At 41.0% G+C, this 19,912-nt stretch overlaps 1 protein-coding gene across 3 annotated transcripts in view; it reads right to left on the reverse strand.

Moving 5' to 3' along the window:
• The window catches only part of agap3 (ArfGAP with GTPase domain, ankyrin repeat and PH domain 3), a 146,413-nt gene that overhangs the window by 9,916 nt on the left and 116,585 nt on the right, over positions 1 to 19,912 (reverse strand). For 2 of the 3 annotated variants that reach the window (XM_014029945.1, XM_014029930.1), the window contains exons 13-16: positions 15,807 to 15,962; positions 6,962 to 7,116; positions 6,418 to 6,508; positions 5,993 to 6,215 (exon numbers count right to left, since the gene is read on the reverse strand). In XM_014029945.1, the coding sequence (XP_013885399.1) occupies positions 5,993 to 6,215; positions 6,418 to 6,508; positions 6,962 to 7,116; positions 15,807 to 15,962 (625 nt within the window). The remainder of the gene's footprint in view (positions 1 to 5,992; positions 6,216 to 6,417; positions 6,509 to 6,961; positions 7,117 to 15,806; positions 15,963 to 19,912) is intronic. The other variant, XM_014029937.1, reaches the window with a different exon arrangement.

Below are 19,912 nucleotides of genomic sequence, written 5' to 3' on the forward strand. Positions count from 1 at the left end.
AACTTAGCTTATGACTCACAGGTTTGAAAGATCATCCACATCGAGTTTCCCCACCCAGGCCTGAGCGCATAGTTGTTCTAAATTTCACTGTTGCTGAGGGGATAGAGAGAGCTTTTAAAGTTGCCAATAAAAATGCCAGCACCCCTCTCTTTCATCTAAAAAAAACACCGTCACAACCTTCCTCCGTCGTTCGGTTGTCCTGCAGCATAAACAGTGTTTAACTTTCATTTAYTTTGAAGTGAATGAAATTCTGGGCAAACACCAAAACGCTCCCTGAAGTTTAAAGTGGAAATGAGATTCCTGTCTAGAGCTGGTGTCCCCTTTCATTTGCCTATGCAGGTCCTGCCGAGATAAAGGCCGCCTTAACAGTAGAGAAAGGCTTCTTTTATAATTCTATTACAGCTCTGTCCCTTCAGCTCTCCGTTGAGCAATGCATTCTGACCCTGACTTAATTAAGTGGCAAATGGCAGAATGATTCTCCTAAACCCAGCCCACGGAGTCAAGAACACATGACTGGATTCAAATAAAGAGGAACAAACAAGGATAATTAGTCAAGCCTGAAAGACAAAAGGCGAACGGGAATTTATAGGAAGGGAAGGGAAACTGAGACGGTGGAGGTGGAGCTCACAGCGCCACAGAATGACCAATCTGACCGCCTGCAATAAAGGTGCATCGGTGCATAGGAGAAAAATAAAAAAAAGAGGACGTCCGTCCCACGACTTGCCCATCTTTCAAACACAAACCGAGTCCTTCAAAACTATCAAAGCCTTCCCCGGCTCCTCCCACTTCTCCATGAGCATCCAAATTCACCGTGGATACATCAAACAGATGCAGTGAAGGGGAGAAATGCTGTGGGGGGGTGCAGGGGTTGGACCAGCTTGAACAGACTTCACAGTGGGGGGTGGTCGACTTCTATACGGCTGATTCCCATGCAGCCAAGCAGCTTCACTTCCACAAACGGCAGGGAGGGAAGAGCAGAGAGGGAGGAAGAGGGGACAGCAGCAAAACAGAGGGGGATGCGGAGTGAGAGAGAGAGAGAGAAAGCTGGGCCCCAAAGCATCAAAGGTTGCTAAGGGCGAGAAATGAAGGAGCAACGCAGTAAACGCCTCAACAAGAGTGCTAAAAAAGGCCTCCTATGGTCCAGCGAGTTACAGTGTAAACCTGAGTATACTAGCTCCGAAAGAATGAAGACAGATATTTTTACTAGTGCAGATACAGCTTTTCTCTTTTTCCACAGCGYGGTCCAAACAGATGACCAGAATTCAAAAGGTTGGTTTTTGTTTTGTTTTGTTTTAAACTCTATAGAATTGCCGAATGGGAGAGCATCTGGGTGCTAAAGGCAGGCAGAGGGATGAGCTGAATATATTGTGACATTAATGAGGTTGTCAGACCCCTCATGATGGAGTGGCTTCGTTTTTGTGCCAGAAAGACTAACACTCTTAAACGCTCATGCTGTTAACCCCTGCTGAACCCTCGCCTCTCACACAAAGCTGAGGGGACGACAACACATGGCCCATTTAAGTGTGCAGACTGCTTCATGTAGTGCACGGTTCTAAGTCTCGGTCACAGACTCAAATCCTCCAGCTTTCCGGCAATTAGGCACCTTTTTTTATAATTATGATTTCCAAACAACACGGTAACTAAACCGCATGGCTAAGCGGTCCTTCCTCTCCGTCCACCTGGCCCCAAGACCCAGTGGCATATTGGCAATTAGCGACCAAGGTACTACTTCGCCCACAGAGGGATAATTACTGACCTGTGGCTTTCATTTAGAAAGAGAAAGGCAAGAAAGGACATGGGAAGACCAAGTCATTCATTTGTCTTAATTAATTAGTCTTCCTCCACCAGGGTTCCTGGCAAAACCGACTGAAAATCTCTTCGGAGAGCAGGCGTTCCAGCACTAYGAACCTGCGAACAACCTGGAAGCCTTGCTTGGCTAACGTGAGGGGTAGAAGCTAATGTAGACAACTCTTAGAACAGAAGTCTTTTGACCACAGCCAATGATTTCACAAACAGCCTGAGAGGAGGACGGTATCGCCAGAGCTGAAGGGGTTAAAACAGGACGGAGGGGCCAGGTTTGGAGAGGTTAGTGGTGTGATTCATTTTTATTACCACGCAGCCCCTGCAGGCGGCAGGAGTGGCAAATTATTTCTGAAACAAAGTGGAGGGCTCTCATCAGAGCTATTACCTGCATGTGGCCGAAGGCGGCGCAGAGCCTACAGAGGGTGACAGCGAAGAGGGGGCCGCCCCCCCCCCATCAGTGAGGGATAGCCATCCACATCCGTCCACGCTCCGGGATATCTCCCCAAAAATGAGAACTGGTGTACATGTGTGTGCGCGCGAGTTTGTCAGAAGGAGCTAAAAGTAAAGCTAGCGGTTTGACCGCTCCCACTGAATCCATCAAAAATATTCCGTAAGATTTACTTTTTCTGTCACAAACATGCCAAGCAATTAGAGATGACGTGCAAAACACAATGACTCCCAGGTGCTAATTAAAGAACAACTCCCCTGTAATATGCTGACGGCTGAGATCAGCCACAGTGCAAAGCTTCCACAAGCTTATCATTCCAGACTCAACTTGTGCCACACTTTAATGAAGCTTTCTGTCATATAAAAGGTAATAAATGGTAACAGGACAATATTATTCTGTTAATGGCTCATAATTATTGATGTTTAATTATCGTAAACCACATAAAAATGAGTTAAAAGTTGTACACRTCATAAAAACAAGTATTGGATGATGCATATAAACATCTTTCCCAGTATAAAATCCGCAATTGTTCTTGATGTACAACAATAAGCATACAACAAATCTATATATTGTGTCCCTTTGATCCAGAATATTATAAGCTAAACCAATCTTGTGGATGAACGCCTTTAAGTTAAATCTAAAAAATGCAAGGGGGGTAAAACTAGTCTTGCAGTAGACATTCAATCAGACTGCAAGTTGATATTCAAGTAGTTACTGAATCGTTTAGATTAGGTGTCACTAATGTTTAGTGAGAGTCAGCAGCCATACAATGCCTGCATAGGTGCCATTGCAAAGCTGCTATGTGTCATCAGCGTGACATAATTAAAAATCCTTGAGTTTTTAATGCATTCACGTTAAAAGGGGAAAAAGAAATATGGTTTGAAATAATTCGTACGATCCTAATAAACACGTGGTCATGTGTGATATTTAAAGTGCTACATTGGGTTTGAAGATTACTTATACTGCAAATGAGATTTATTGTTTGACAGTGGAAGTTAATGGAGAYGTTGCTGCGGGATAAGATCGGATTTTTGAGACAGTGAAGAACCTTCCAGCCTGAGGCGACGTGGGACTGACAAGCGGTAGGGAGAGGAATCAACATCAATAATCTTTCATCAAGTCCCACAGCGGAGCACTTCAGCACAAATACCATTCAATAAACAACTGTAGGCCATCACTTAGGTCTGAACTGGCCAGAGAGGGGAGGTAAAACTCAAACAGCTGTTTGTTAGTGAAAGATAAATAAAACATCAGTTTTAGTGAAGAGATGCTGCTTGTTTTGTCTCCAGCAGGGGCGGAGCAAGAGGGGAGGCCGGGGTGTCAAGTGCGACCCCTGGCCCCTGATCAGCCACACGCCAGGTGCCACGCCCCAAGGACTGACACGTGGGTGGGGATCTTGGATTATGTATTTGGATTCTGTTACAGATTGTTCTCTGATACTATAAAAACTTTCAGCTGTGCATGTTCAAAAATGGCTGAATTATATTGCTTTGTAAATTTAGCATTAGCGGTTAGCTTTATTTGGGATTAGCATCAGCAGTCTGTATGTGATCATTTTTAGCTACTTCACAACAAATTTCATCTTAGTAACTCTTATAATAGCTAAATTATAGCCTTTTGAAGTTAGCTGTGGTGGCCATCTTGAATTTTTGATTAGCATTTAGGATTTGGTAAAGATTTGTTTTCGGCTACTTCTACACTAATCTTTATCCTTGTATGTCTAAAAATGGCTGAATAATAAGTTGTGAATAGAAATCAACATGTTTTTGGTTCATTCTCATATATAACTACACAATTTCAGCTCAATATTTCTTAAAAAAGGTGAATTAAAGCCATTTGGAATTAGCTGTGGCAACCAGATTGAATTTTTAAATCTAGAGCTCTTCCTTTATTTGTATGTGCCCCCCTAGAAAACAACTTAGCCACACTGTGCCGCCCCTTGAAAAAAAATCTAGGTCCGCCCCTGCTCTCCAGCATTGATTTTGTGTTTAGTCAACTCAATTTTATAGTTGAGTGTTTTTTTATTTAAAGTTATAAGTAGAAATACACCAAATCAACTAAACTGATAATTGCTAGAATTTTAAATCACTGTGGTTATGGTATAGATTATTGGGGAGACCAAAAAAATCTCGTGTTYCTCTCACAAAACAAATAAAATGAGAATATCCATCATTATTTGGGTCACATCTGTCAGTTCAGCTGCCCACTGTTGGCAGGATGGAGAAAAAAGGAACCATAATGTCTTAATTTCAAAAGCTAAAGAGCAAAACAAGTTTAAAATCATAGAATCATGCCTTAATAGTTAAAATATTTGAAGATTGAAACTTATTGCAATAGCAAAAATGATATGCTTTACACACTGATAAAATACTTTACAGCCCCTTAAATATACAATTTATAACTTGCCCAGTATCTTGCTTTCAATTAGGCTTAGCTCACAAACAAATCAAACACTCTGGCTCGGTTTGCAAAATGGCTAAACAATCATCGACCTTTGTCTCTGTTTTGACTTTTCCTAACAAAGTTCTAAATGCCACTAGCGAGACCCTGCAGACAGCCTGCGCTGTGACAGAGAGAGTGATGACCCGGGCCGGTGTGATGGATAGGTGACAGGATAACTTGGGACCCGAGGGCCCGCCTTTTGGGGTGGGGTCTAGCCATCATGGTGTGCTTAATTACCTGCACAGCCGCACAACAGGCCATTAGTCAAACTGGGACACTGGTTCACCTGTCAACAGCAGATAAAAGAATCCTTCCACAAAAGTTACATATAAAGATGGATTTACAATAAGAAGCTGCGCATTTGTCTTCTACCGGTTATCTACTGTGATTGTTGAAATGCAAGAATAAATTACACTTTGTTAGCATTTATCTTTTTACCATTTCATTATTATTATTATTATTATTATTATTATTATTATTATTATTATTATTATTATTATTATTATAATTATTACCTATATTGCCTATGTTATGGGCCAACCCTGTCCCCATTTGTGCATGGGTTTTCTCGGGGTGCTCCGGTTTCCTCCCACAGTCCAAAAGCCTGCCTGCTGGGTTAATTAGTAACTAATTTATCTCAGAGTGTGGGTGAAAGTGTGAATGGTTGTTTGCCTATGTGGTCCTGTGACAGACTTGTGACCTGTCCTGGGTGTACCCTGCGTCACACACAGTGACCGCTGTAGATAGGCACCAGCTCCCACACCACCCAGAAAGGAAAAAAAAAAAAAAAACGAGTAAAGAAAACTGACGGATGGGTTTTAAAATGAACACAAGCCTGGTGGTTTGTTTAGCATGTGGACTCATTCAGAAAAAACTTGACTTTATTAGTGCTTACATGTCAGGTGACAACTTTGACAACTCCGACCATTTATCAAGTAGGTGCGTAATAATGTTGCACATGCCACTCCTCTCTTGAATTATTGTGGTCAAGCTGCAGAAGTGGTGCTGTGGGTGATGCTATGAAAAGACAAGGGGATGAACTGCAGAAGAGAAACTCTAACATACACAGTGATCTGTGATGAATAAAAGACATAAAATACTGTTTCTGACTCAGTAGGCTGACATTTATGGCCCCCCAGTGCTTCTTATGGAGCATTTTGTGGTGTGAACTGCCTCTGCTGAAATGTGGGTGGCTAATAAATGGCAGCTAATGGAGAGAAGACACTGCCGCCATTCTCTTTCTATAATCTCCGGATGCTTCATTAAGCAGCACCTTTTTATTTGCCGAGCTGCACTAACCTGGTGCTGTCGCTCCCCGGCTTGGCGTAGCCCTCCAGAGCGCCCTCCCACACACTGTTGGCCATGGCGTTGCCGATCGCCGTCATCACCATGCTGAGCTCCACCGGCCAGTCGTCCAGGTCCAGAGAGCGCACGCGAGACAGGTGGGTGCCCAGGTTCCTGTGGATGCCTGAACACTCAATGCACATCAGGGCACCCAAGTTCAAGCTGGCCCAATCTGGGTCTGCAGGGTAGAAGATAAGAAATCATTCATTTCCACAACAATTTTTTTTCTTAGAAATGAAGCAACAGCCTGTTTTAATCTTGACAACATTTCTTAGAAATTCAGATAAACAYAAACACTTTAGTTTCAGTAGTTTGGTAATTTTTTTCTTTTTTTAGTACCCTAAAGATAAAAGTTCACAGTTAAGCTGAGTTATACTCACTGGGTGCATCACAGTCCACACAAAAGCTGTTCCCCCTCACGTTTCGTATGGACTGAATGGCCATTGCATCACTTTGGCTGCCTAACCGAGACTGTGAGAAATTAGGGAGAGAATAGGTCAACAGGAACTAATTATTTCAGCAGGCTGTAGCAGAAAGCAAATAATTACAGCTGGACAACTGGCGAGGAAAAGCGAAGAAGAAGATTTTTTCTTCAAAGACTACGAAGGAGTCAGAGGCAGAGAAAAATATGAATATGAAAATGAGGCTGTGTCTCCCCAGTAGCTGACACAAGCCGTGTTCTATCTCAGATGTCTGTCAGTTCTAATAAGAGATCCCCCACACTGTGGCGCACCTGTCTGACAACCTCCCTCATGTCATAGCGTGAAGCGAGCGAGAAGGGGTGGAGAGCAAAAGGATTTGAAAGAAAGGGAAAGAGAAGACCCTAAAGGAAGCAGCAGAATAGTAAAAATACCACACTTTGATGACGTTTGCCCATCCTTTCAATTTGTTTCGAACCTCCGTAAYTGTCACAGTCTACTGTACCTTGTTCTTGATGCTCTCACAGGACTGCAGGCTGGCAAAGATCTGGCTCTCTATTGCTTGCACCCATAGCTCCCTCTCCTCATAAGTAGTGGCTTCAAAGTTCCACGTCTGACCCGTCAACGACACAATAATGAACTCAAAGGAATCTTCTTGTTCTGGAAAATCAAAATTGACAAAAAATAATAATAATTAAAAATTGATCTTAATGTGTATGCTGGAACAAATCACATGTAAGTTGTAAAGAATTTTTGAACTGACAACCTGTCAATCAATCCAGTGGGTTTGTTTGTAACTGACCAATCGGCGGTCGTAATTTGTCCCAAAGTGAAACACCCCTTACCTGGAGGAACTAAACCACTTTTTCCTCCGACAACATGACCGGGGTCTATCATTATCAACGCTTTGTGTTCATAGAGATTTGGTAAATAATAATCTGAAAAAAATGGTTAATTGTTGTCAGTGGGGAACATGCAATTCCAACACATTCAATCATTTGGAAATTCCTCTAGGGGTGGGCTTCAAGATAGAACTTCAAGAGGAACTTGGTAGGTTGGCACAAAAATTGGGTGGTTGGCACAGAAATTGGTACTTTTAAGAGGTCTACCAATTTTTGTGCTGCCAAACATCATTACAATAAACTATCTCAAATCAAGAGGCAAAAACTAGTAAATTAAGACTTTATAATGTAAATTACTTTCCTACATTCATACCGACTAGCTGATATTTAGCTTACTTCCACAACTACTAAGTCCAAATTAAGTAGAATACTTAACAAAACATCCTGCCAACCTTTTTTTCCCTATCCCTTTTTATCCTTCTTCCCTAAACGAACATGCCAATCTATTTTATCCTGAACCGACTTCGCCCACTGATATTGCCTTTGACTAAGATTTATGAAAACATCACCTGATGTTTACAATGAAGAGTTCTGACACAACATATGTTCCGACACATGCCGTAATGCCTCTGCCGATAGGAAGGCAATTCATTAACGCCGTACAGTACAATGTGACTCGTGTAAACGTCTCTGGTCTCTGCACATGCTTGAGCTCATTGCCAAATGATTTGTAATTACCTAATTATGTCTATGCAAATACGGCTCTCATTTGCATAAACCACGTTTGGAGGACTGAAGGCAAACAGACACAAGAGGGTTGGGCTTTTTTTCTCTCCCCCTGTGCAGCTCTGATAGACTTTTCATCTCATTTGCTACTTGGGTGCTGTTTTTTTTAAGCCAAATTGTTGATATGATTGATTATTACAAGAACATAAAAAGCTCCTATAAGCTCCAAATCATTGGAACATTTTAAGTAAAACGAAACGTTTGACATAGAATTAGCTCTATATGAGTTTAAACATATCTGGAATAACATGATGTTAATCTACCCTCCTTGTTACGTGGCACAGCTATATGTTGGTACAGTAAATGACAAATGAGGGATAGATGCCTCTAATATTGCAATCCTTGTGCTGCAGCAGTGGGTCATCTCTTCAGGGCTAAAGCAATAATCCAATTAGCTTGACACTGACTTCAATTATCTGATTTAGTTTGTGGAATTGACTCCAGGTCACGGAGAATCAATAAAGACTTTGAAACCTCTTTATTTAGACTTATAGAAAAAAAATCTGTATGTGTGACATTTTAAAACATCAGAAGAAATCAGAACAGAAATTTTTGAAAAAAGTGGTTAACTTTTAGAAACTTCAAAGTAAAAGGACAATAAAAGAAAAATTGAGAAAAAGAAAAAAAAATCATTGTAATACCAAAATCAAATTTATTTATTTTTTGTCCAATCCTGGTACAATAACTAATGCATTTTATTAGAATCTGTGATTCCAAATGTTGTGCTCGTGCTCTTGTCACTTTAAAAACCTGAACAAAGCTAATTATTCTGTTGGCTGCCCAGGCAATAAATTGGAGGCATTAAAACACTTTCATTATGGAGATTAAAAAAGCAACGGATGGCTGGTTTCTTAAACTGATGAGTATACAAGGAAACAAATCCTCTTCTGTATGTATCGCGATGTACACGTGAAACGTCAAAGACGGGGGAAGAAACACGAGAYGATCTGCAGCCAAAATGCCTTAGAGCAACTCTGAATTTCAGCTCCAGCACACTGACAAACTATACTATTTAATGCCCTAAATGGAGTGAACTTCCAGTGTTTGCCTCATAAATCTGAGCATGAACAAAGTAACAGAATTACAGCTGCTTCTCTATCACTCAGCCATTGCAGTTAGCACGCGGCTAACAGAGAAGCGATCACCTTGTCACATTACCATAAGCATTAACCTCCTGACCACTTCTACAAGATCCTGTCACCAGCAAGTTCGGGCCAATTAGAAATAAATTAATGCAGCGAGACGACAAGGAAGAACCCCCCTTTTAAAGCTAACAAAGGCGCCAACTGTGAAGAATAAGAAAATATGATTTTTCTTTAATTAACACAACATTATAAAAAAAAGGAAATTACAGTGTAATGGCCGCAAAGCTACAAAATGGAGAGGAACGGATTGAGATACACATCTCCGTCCGACACTTACATGGATCATAAATTTTTTCAGGAAACATCTCAGTTACACGTATTGTTCATCTGCTCTTTGATTGGAGCAATGCAACGGCATTTTAATAGACAAAATATCTCATGAAAATGCAAAATGTGTTTTATTATTGTACATTTATTGGGCTACACTAGGACTGAAAATACCTTATAGTGACTTTAAACCTACTTTTAAATTATTGAGTATTTCCATTATGAGATCCTTTTTACATTTACCATGAATTGAAAACACTTTTTTTGTACTTTTTATTTCTTGTTTATTTGATAGGGGCAGATATAAGAAATGGATCAAGACAATCTGATGCCTGCATCAAGTGTCTATAACCATGGCTAATTCACAACAACCGTCAACTTTTACATTTATTTACGTTTTTTTCCACACAAAACCTATAATGATGGTAACAATTATTGAAATACTGTCAGATATAAACCAACAATTTACTTTTGTCAGGACTAATAAAACCTGTAATGAACACAACATTTAATTGAGGTCCTGTTTTGTTTTTGTTGTTTTTTTTTTTGAGTGGACGGTGATTGGCATTTGCAGAAAAAGCGATTTTGAATTCCCAAACTTCTCAAAAAATCGTTTATAGATGTAAATTCGAGGTTTAAATCTCAATGGAGATTAAGGAGACTTATAGAATAAAAAAGGAATACTATATTTTTGAGATTTTTAAAAAATGTATTAGTTTTGTTGAACCCTCATTTTCATTGTCTAAAGTTCATTGGTTTATTGTGAGACAATGAGCAGGCCGTAAAGCTCTAATATCATCAYACAATCACATAATAATTCAAATATATTAGGTTTTAGTGTTTTAAAGTCTAACTTCATAATAATGAAGCTGTTACATATAGCAAAACGAGCTAGTTTCCTCACTACTGAACGGCTGTCAGAGAAGGCATTTGTTTGACCTAAAAATCAGACCGGAACCTGATAGAGGAGAGGCTGACCCGAGGAYGGTGATTCCTCTTTTTGCGTTGCGGGAGCAGCAGATGCGCCGCAGAGTGCCTGTGGACCAGATTAGCACCTCGGGGGGTTTGGTGCTGAGCCCAGCTGTGTTGTCTATAAGGCAGACTACAACATCTACTCTGTCTAAGCCTCTGAAAGCCCTCTGGAGATCGGTGTGACGAACCCTCTGAAAGGACTCAATCGACAGCTCCTCACCTTGAGGAGTCCAAAATTTGATTCATTCGTGTGAACGCTTGGTTGAAACGGTGACAAGGTGCAGGACACGAGGTGAGCTATTGTTTTCCCAGCGTGGGGATGTGTTGTGGTGTGCCGTATGCATGCGTCAGGCAGTCACTTAAAGAAGTGCTCGCCGTTCCCGTGAATTAACGAGCAGTTGGGAAGAACAGGCCAAGGCGGTGCCATCTGTAAATGTCACAGGCACTGCTTGCTCATTTTACACATCATTAAAGCCAATATTCCTAACCTGTATCAGAGCAATCAGGAGCAGGCCATTACTGCGACAGGGGCCCCGGGGGAACCACGACCAAACTCAGAAAGAAAAGAGCAGCGAGGAAGAGAGAGACTGAGCACACTCCTCTCTATCTGTCTGACACACACACACCTCTGCACACTTTTTACATGCGTACGCTCAAACAGGCAAAGAGCACAACTTCCAACGACGAACAAACACGTGAAATCAGCACCGACATCACCGCGCTAATAGCTAGTGCATTAACAACAGCGAAGAACGAAAACAGGGCCAATTATACAAGTATCTGTGGGCAGTGTGTATASAGCCCAAATGAGAATCTTGTTATTCTTTTCCCTCCATACCGTGGCGCTCAGAAAGCTAAGCCATTACAAGAGTGGGGGCTCCAGGGACAGCTTTGGGAAATGAGAGTGAGTCTGGGAGTGACAAAACAAAGTATTGAGACAAACACCCACCATTAGCACAGGCAGTTAAACCTCCATTTCCTAATCCTCAGCTGGACTCCAGAGGATATTAACCCTTAGTTTACAAACAWACAGGACAATGGCATACTGGATTAAGCTGAATTCCTAATGTAAACTAAGGACATTGATAGCCATGTTATTTTTCCTACATAGAAACTTAGCAAAGTGCAATTTCAGGCTGTGAAAAGCCAAAAAACTAAACATGCAAGTAAGCACAGTCCAACAAGAGTTCAAATTAAACATGAACGGAAATGCAGCGTGCAACACAAAATAGGTTTAATGTATTTCTGACACTGCCTGAATTATCTCAGAYATTTTTTCAATTTCTTTCAGAAGAATTTCGAAATAGGTCTTGATGCTTCCTGAAGGACATTCCAAAGTTCTTCCTGGCTGTGTTTTGTTTTGTTCTCAGTCATTATCCCCACACTGCTTCACTGACACGTCCAGGCTGTGGGAAGGTAAACGCATTAATGATAATAACCCATTGTGTGTTTGTATATTCAGGCACAACTTTAATCAAAAAAAAAAAAAAAAGAATTGGTATCTTTGTCCCACTGAAAGATACTGGACATTTTTTTTTCCTTTCTAATGATACTGCAAGAAAATGTTATTTTAACAAATTTTGGCAAGATCCCCAACAGCATTACATAAGATGCAGCCCAAATCACGAGAAAGCCTCCACCGTGTTTTACAAAAATCTGAAGTGACTCATCATTAAACAGTTTCCCAAGCTTCTATATATTTGAATCAAAAATTTACAAGGAATGCTGCATCTGATTTTTAGCCCAGTTCTTGGGCCATTTGCTGGCCTCTTGTTTCAATTTTTCAAGTGCAACTTCTTCTCATCAACCCTTTCACTGAACTAAACAATAGAGAAACTCAAGGACCAGATGCATTAGGTCTGGTTTCTGTTGGAGTTTCGCTTATTTCTCAAAGACATAACTCAGATAAATGTCATTTGTTGTTAAGCTATATCTACTTCATTTGGTTTTCACTTGTGTGATTTGTTTAAGTTTTTTTCACGTTTCAGACATTCTAAAATATCTGCTAATGGGTATTTGGAAATCATCTTGTTGGAGCAAAATTCCTTATTTAGGTTCARTGTAGTACTTTGGCCCTTTTTATAGACAAAACTAAAACTGAGAAGAAACAATGAGTCATGTTCAAAGCACCAAAAAACACACACACATCCCCCCACCCAAAATACACCAGTTTCTTTATCAAGTCGTCAATTATGTTAGAAGGATGCTTAACTGCTTAAGTTGGGTTTCTATTAGAAGATTCATAGATCAGTGTTGGTGTAAMAAAAAAAAAAAAACGGTGCTGAAAATAAGTAAAAAATAAACTTCAAAATGTCTAAAAAAACTACATTCTAAAGAAATAAAATGTTACATTTAATTAATATTCAAACAAAACTTAAATATCACTTGTTATGGGGGAAAATTAATTTTAGGGTCTGGTTACTGAATTGTCACACTGACAGCTATCAGCGACGATATTTTTCTTTCAGCTCTCTTCTTTGAGGGTCGCCACAATGAGCAAATCAACATAAAAGATTTGGCGTCTGCTTTTATGCCGATGACCTTCCTGATGCGACCTGGGCTCAGGTCAGAAAACTGAAGAATTCTGATAAAAGATTCTTGAACATGTTTAAAAACRTAATGTAATTAAAGTCACATCAAATGTAAAATAAACATTCTCAGATGTGACAAACTTATTACTTTGATTTTAACTTCCTGTTTTAGTTATGACCTGAACTTTTTTACATCTTTAAAGCCCAACAGGGCTTTAAAATATAACGGTTTTCAAATATAAAAACTGCATTTATGAAACAAATGTTTTCTAAGTTTATAATCATCTCACCCAAAACAACACACATTATCTTATTATCTKATTATATCTTGTTATATGTAAATTCTAATTGTAACGTGTTCTCATATTAAAATCAGTTCCTTTTATTCCGTTGTAGCATGTATGCTTTTATTTCTTCAAAAAAAAAAAAAAAGAAAGAAGAAAAAATAAACTGTTAGCCAATTTACTTTGATTCTTATCTCAGGACCTCGACACCTTTTGGACACTAAAGGCATTCAGCCCCATCATTAGCCTTTTTCGTCGGTTTAATTCCTGTGACCTTCGCCTGAGCAAATAACATCCTTCACAAAACCAGAAACATCAGGAGCCTCTTATCACAATCCTCCTCCGCCGCGTCGCCAACCACTTCCTGGCTCGAGCCAAACCCTCCGAAACAATGAGCATTTGACACTATTTTTTAAAAGAGAAATACATTAATGACGCTCTCTGACAGTATGCATTAATCAGAAGGGCTCCCCCCCGAACACAAGTCTTTATCGGCCATCGATTTTCCAGTGGGTTTTTGGCGAGCGACACACGGAGAGAAGTCGTCGCCAGGCGGCTGCTGGGAAACACATTACGGGGCTGTCAGTTGTCTCGCCATGCATCCTGCATCACTCTTTAAGCACATGAGAAGTTCATTACACCGCTGCAGCTCTGACAGTGCCTATGGTATTAGGGGCTGTGTCCTCCAAGAGCATTCTAGATGGAAAAAGAGCACACTGGACATAATAGACTTGATCCAAATATGGATTTAAAGAGGTTTTAGATTGAAAAACAGCTGTACACATGTTGAAATGTTTAGTTCTTTGGATTGACAATAATGAACTTGATGTTGCAAAATACATGTAGATTACTCCCCCATTTTAGCAGCCATGCAGAGGGGTCTTTGAACACGCCGCCGCAACGGTTTCTGCAGGTTTTACTCGTACATCTCCACACATCCCAYGTTGACCAAAATGATATCTCACCTTAAAACTCTCACGCCGCTTTGATTTATGATGCTTCACGACTACTAAAATTCAATTTCAGCCTGCAGTGCATGCCTCTGAGTGCCCCGTAAATGAGATAAACTGATAGCAATTTATTCAAGGATCCCACCTCTCCTCTCTCTCCCTTTTCTTTTTTTTCYCCCCGCAGCTCCTGTTCTTTTAACGGGAGACGCTGCTCACAGCCCCGGATTGGGCGAAGCCAATRCTTAAGCGATACGTCTGTATTCCGGAGCGTTCAGCTGAGCAGACGTCGCTGATGCTAATAGAAAACCTCGCAGAGAACGGCGAGATGGATAGAAAACAGTGCGCTTGTTTGATGATGTGRGAAACACTCAGGATCTGCCTCCTCCTGTCTGATTGCTCCCAGACTTCCTCCTCAGGAAGTCCAGGAGTAAACAGATAGAGGTTTGAAGATGTTTGATAATGCCAGCTGTCACTCAGTGAAAACTTTTTTTGTTGTTTTCCTAGACGTGGCTGTAATTCTGCCAGGAGATGCACATTAAGAGCTAAGTAAAGGCAAATAAAACTCAAGGGATGCTGTGAGTCGCAGGCTGATTCTGCACATACAGTACATACAGCTGCAGCTCCAAACACTGTCAAATACAAATGATGATGCGAGATCCAGAGTATCTGGCCCAGTTTCACAACTGAGGTGGATACCGTCACACAATAAAAAAAGGAACGCCACTTATCTCCCACCACTTATCACCACGATGCTGATGATGTTCCCTCTTGTACAACAATGTGGTCAGCAGACCCATTCAGACTTTAAAGAGAAGCTGTCAGAGACCGGGATAAAAAAGTATAAWGATTATAAATGCTAAGCCCCATTTAGGAGGCGTCAATGCCATTGTTGTTGTTATCCAGCGTATCAATCTTGTTGATTGATCATCCTGCTCGGGTGACATCAGTTTTATGGCCTCTGAAATGCGCCTCAGTGTTTTCACAATGCCATCCAATTAGGGCGCGCCATTCATCATTGGGCTGAGGAATCATTATTAATTGGGTGGAGAGCCAACTGCCACTCCCCTGCTGAGGACGGCCACATTCACTATTCATACAACAGTAAAATAAATTGGCGCTGCGCGAGGGGGGGGGCACATGGAAATTCAAAACCACACACCTTTATGTACATCATGCGCACATGCAGAGTTTATTCGAACACATTTTTTTCTCTCATAATGAYTGGCGAACTATTTTTGAATTCAAACTCAATTACAGAAGAGCAATCCTTAAACTGAAGAGAAAACTACGTTGTTCACCGGTAAACCTCTCACATAATTTTATAATGATACAAACCGGTGCATTCCATCTCGGTTTATGAGACCAATCAGTAACGGCAAAAAGCACCCYCTGTGTTTGGCTGGTGGGTTACATCAATTTGACACGATAAAAAGCAGCTAAAAAGGTTCGGATTTGAACATTTACATAAATAGCCTAACATTTATTCTAGCTCTAAAGAAGGAAAACTTGTTTTATTCGAAACCGTTTCAGGGTTTTTCTGATTTCAAGGCACTGCGGTTGTTTTCCGTCTTACCATCGTTGCCTGCAAATAAGCCGTCTGGCTTTGTGATGCCTGTGCTCTTTTTCCGCCTGTGTTTCTTGCGGTTGGCGTGGGGAGAGGGAGGCGGCTCGAGTTTAGGACTTGTGGCGCTGCCCATGCTGGCGTTTGCAGGATCGCTCATCCCATCGGCTGAAAGAATATGGAACAAACAACATTTTTTTTTGTTGTTAATTTAAACTTGATAGCCACATTTCTGTTAGTTTATTACTTTATTAATCAATGCTAAACTCACTGAAGTGATACAGGTCAGACAATAGTAGAATATGTCTAATAATTTATGACATTATTTACTTCATTGAACTTTATTGGTGCTATTGGTTTCGAGGTGTAAAAAGAACATTAAATATAAAACTAAATAAAAGTAAAAATACCCTAACAGAAAACAACTTTGGTAATAATTAATTTTACTGACAAGAAAAATACTTAAGTCATAAAACTGCTCGCAATAATTGGGAAAGTAAAAGTAAAAAAAGTAAAAGCACTTTTACACACACTAAAAAAACAAGTGTCAAATTTACTGAACAAAGTTACATAAACTGGTTCTACTAAACCATGTAAGTAAAATGAGCAATTTAATTGTATATTTACTCAACTTGGTTTAGTGGAACTAGCTGACATACTGTAACTTGGTTAAGTAAGTTCAACAATTCATTTTTTAGAGTACATAAACAATGATGAGTCTGGTCATATTTAAACAAAGTGTTACGTTTTAATAGTAAAGAAGTAACAATATTGTGTTTTGAATGTAACAAAAGAAAAGTAAAAGTTATGATTTAAAAAATACTTGGTAAGATCCTCAAAAAATATTCAAGTACTGTAATGAAGTAAATGTGTTTTGTTACTACACACCTTTGTGTTTTTCAATATATACATCCTACATACACATTTCTATCCCATTTATTGAAATACGATCAAAACTAGGGCTGCAAACAGTAAAAAGATCAACAAAAAGGGCCTAATGATTAACTTTAATAAAAGCTTCAGGAAATAATAATTGGACGTTACTCTACAAGGATTAACTTTTAGACACAACCTAATTCTAAATGACTGTCGCTGCCTACTACCCAGTCAGGTACAAAGCTAAAGTTTGATTTAGTAGTAGCTGAGCATCACATAGTTCATATGCTATTGTGCAAGATTTTTACTTAAAACGTCATCACTAACAGCTGAAGTCAACTTTGTTAAAATATCTACAACTGATTAACTACGTGGGTTTGGCTCAATTCAAGATGGCTGCCACAGCTAATTGGCATTGGCCAGCACGTAATGGTTACAATAGATACTGTGCTACAATTTGGAATGGTAGTAGCTGAGTCATGCACAGCACATTGTGTGCCATCTCACATTGTTGAACAAAAATACTACAACTCATGTCATTTCTTAAACTGAGATCATTTTATTTTAAAACTCAGTAAGACCATGGATGACATGTATTTATTTAAGGAATGACTTTAATTTAATAATAAATTGAGTTAGATTGTTACACTGTGGATATCTTTGCACCACTAATTGTGTGCACGGCTCATTTTAGGGAAATAACACTGAGTGACAATAACAATATTATAGTTCTGAATAGTAAGTGGAAATATGAAATGCTATAAATGTGTCTGCACTTGGTGGAGTTGCAACGTTTAAAAAAGTAACTCCAGCTTCAGGTGTGAAGGACAGGTATGGGGCTGCGAACAAATGGTTGCCAACGTTCGCCTGTGGCAAGGCTCACTATGTGACTGTCTGAGAGTGGCGGGTGGGGGTGGGGGGCTAAGAGCCGACTTTGCTTCTTGTAAGTGATTTTATAAATGTGATATTAACCTGTGCTACCGTTGGGCAAAGGGACAGGAGGAATGGGAAGATAGGAGGGGGTTGTCAGCTTGCCATCTTTCTGATTTCCTGACATTTGACATCACTTTCCCTTCTACCCCCCCTCCGGATGCCATTAAGAATTTGAGAGCGGRGGCCACGGGGCCTGGGGGGAAACAGGGGAGGGAGGGTCTTCCTACCACCCTGTGTGGGGCTGGCAGCATCCTCCATTGTCTCCCATCAAAAGCTCATTGTAGTGTAGCAAACTCCATTCATTTCCCCGTGCACCGTCCCAGCCCCAGGGGTGGAGTGCAGGAGGACAAGGGGGCTCAGGGATTATTGCTGTTGTTGTTGCCAGTTGCACATGCTATAATGTGCCGCACTGTGCCATTAGCCAGTGTACAACATTAGGCCTAATTCGGTCATTACCTTTAGGGAGATGGGGCTGTCTTGGAGGAGTAAGCTGGGCTCAGCGGGGGATTGAAGATGCTWACGGGGAGCGGGGGTGAGGGAAGCTCCGAAGGCTGGGGGGATAAACTATTTGAGTGTGGGTAAAATATAGAAGACAACACCTGAGACACACATCATTATGCTCATCTTTGACTCAGAAATTGTTCGTGATGAGGGCTCACGTCTACAAAGCCCTGTTTCTTCACCAAATAAAACCCATGAATGTATTTTTAATCAGATTTAAAATAAAGCAATATATAGTAAACAGATATTGATTATGTACCATCATTTAAATAACATAGCACTGCTGCCTTYGCCAGAGCACATGTATTAAGCTCTCTGGCGCTTTGAATGGCAGCACACAGCCAAACATGTAGCAGCTTCTAGTCGAGACGTCTGTTTCAATTTCCCTACTCTCTTACAACAGCCCCCCTGAGACAAGTCATTAGCTGGCTCAGACAGCTGGGGGCACAGGGGTCCTCCATGTGCCCCCCCCCCTCCTTTTTTCCACCCTCCGCTTCCTCCTCCCTCTCCATCCCAGCGTCTGTCCCGGCAGCACAGCTCCGTATGGCGGGTGGAAGGCATGAGCTCCAACGTGACACCCAGCATTTGTTTAATGTCGCTTGAGGTTCAAGGGGCGGGCTGCCCCTAAGGGGGCCCCGACCGTGTCATAAACACCTCTAATTATCAATTTCTGCCCCTAATGTTGTGGAAAATGACCCCGGCCCTTCTCGCCCTGCACCTGAAACGTACATGAGGTGCTGCTCTGCTTACGTCAGACTTTAGAGAGTCTGGAACTTAAACGTCTTGCGGAAAAWCTATAATACATTCCCTAGCAGCAATATAAACGCATTCGCTTAACGCATGGACATAAGGTCTATTCTCTGTAGGTGTTTATCAGCCCTAAACTGTGCCTGGAAATTAAATTTGTTAAGATGAGAATTATGTAGTTGAAAGTAATCGGATCAGGAAAGCAGAGAAATCACTGCGGCATTATTARCTAGCTGTTAGTGTGTATGAGGACCATCAGGACCAAGCTGGGTAATGAGTTGCACTGGGGATCAGGAGACTCTTTACCACTCAGCCACGATCACCTGGGCAGCAGAATAGGTATCAGACTAACCTGTGATTACAGTGTATTACACTCCCACTACGGAGATGACAGTTTAAATGTGCTTCAGGATGAAGGCTGTGGGTGAGACAGAGAGGGCGCTGCTAACAGCTTCCTGCCTTCGCCAGTGCCACACTGAGAATAAGTGGTAATGAAGAAAAAAAAAAAGGGTGAGAGCGAGCAGCAGCGGGGGGGAGAACGAAGGGAGCGGGGTGAGTTATTTCATTTTTATTCAAGAGGCTCAAGGTAGAGGAGCGCCATGATTCCACCGGGCCCCTTGACACGGCAGCCCTGCCTGTCCTCAATCAAAGCCAACGGCTGCAATTAATGGCAAAAATTAGAAACAATCACCGCCTCCCCCTTATTATCCTCAATTAGAGCGTACTAATCAAGGTCTGATCGCGCTCTGCTGCTCTCTCCAAACTAAATGTCAAACTTCATTACAACCTGGCTTGGAAATCAAACGCCCCACACGCCATCGCCCTCGCATCGGGAGGCCGACGTATGAAACGCGGCACCGATAGAAAAAGGCCATCTGTGCGTCGAGTACCTGACGTGCATGAGAGAAGCACATAGATGAATTGCCAAAGTGTGAAACTGAAATTTGGAAAAAAAAATACTAATAAAAAAACCTTGTGATTTAAAGGGGCAATATTATGTGTTTCTCAGGGATGTATTTAAATACTATACCATAATAAAGTATCTATGTTACCTTTAGTTG

The sequence above is a fragment of the Austrofundulus limnaeus genome, unplaced genomic scaffold (genome assembly GCF_001266775.1).
Source record: "Austrofundulus limnaeus strain Quisiro unplaced genomic scaffold, Austrofundulus_limnaeus-1.0 Scaffold6, whole genome shotgun sequence".
Lineage (NCBI taxonomy): Eukaryota > Metazoa > Chordata > Actinopteri > Cyprinodontiformes > Rivulidae > Austrofundulus > Austrofundulus limnaeus.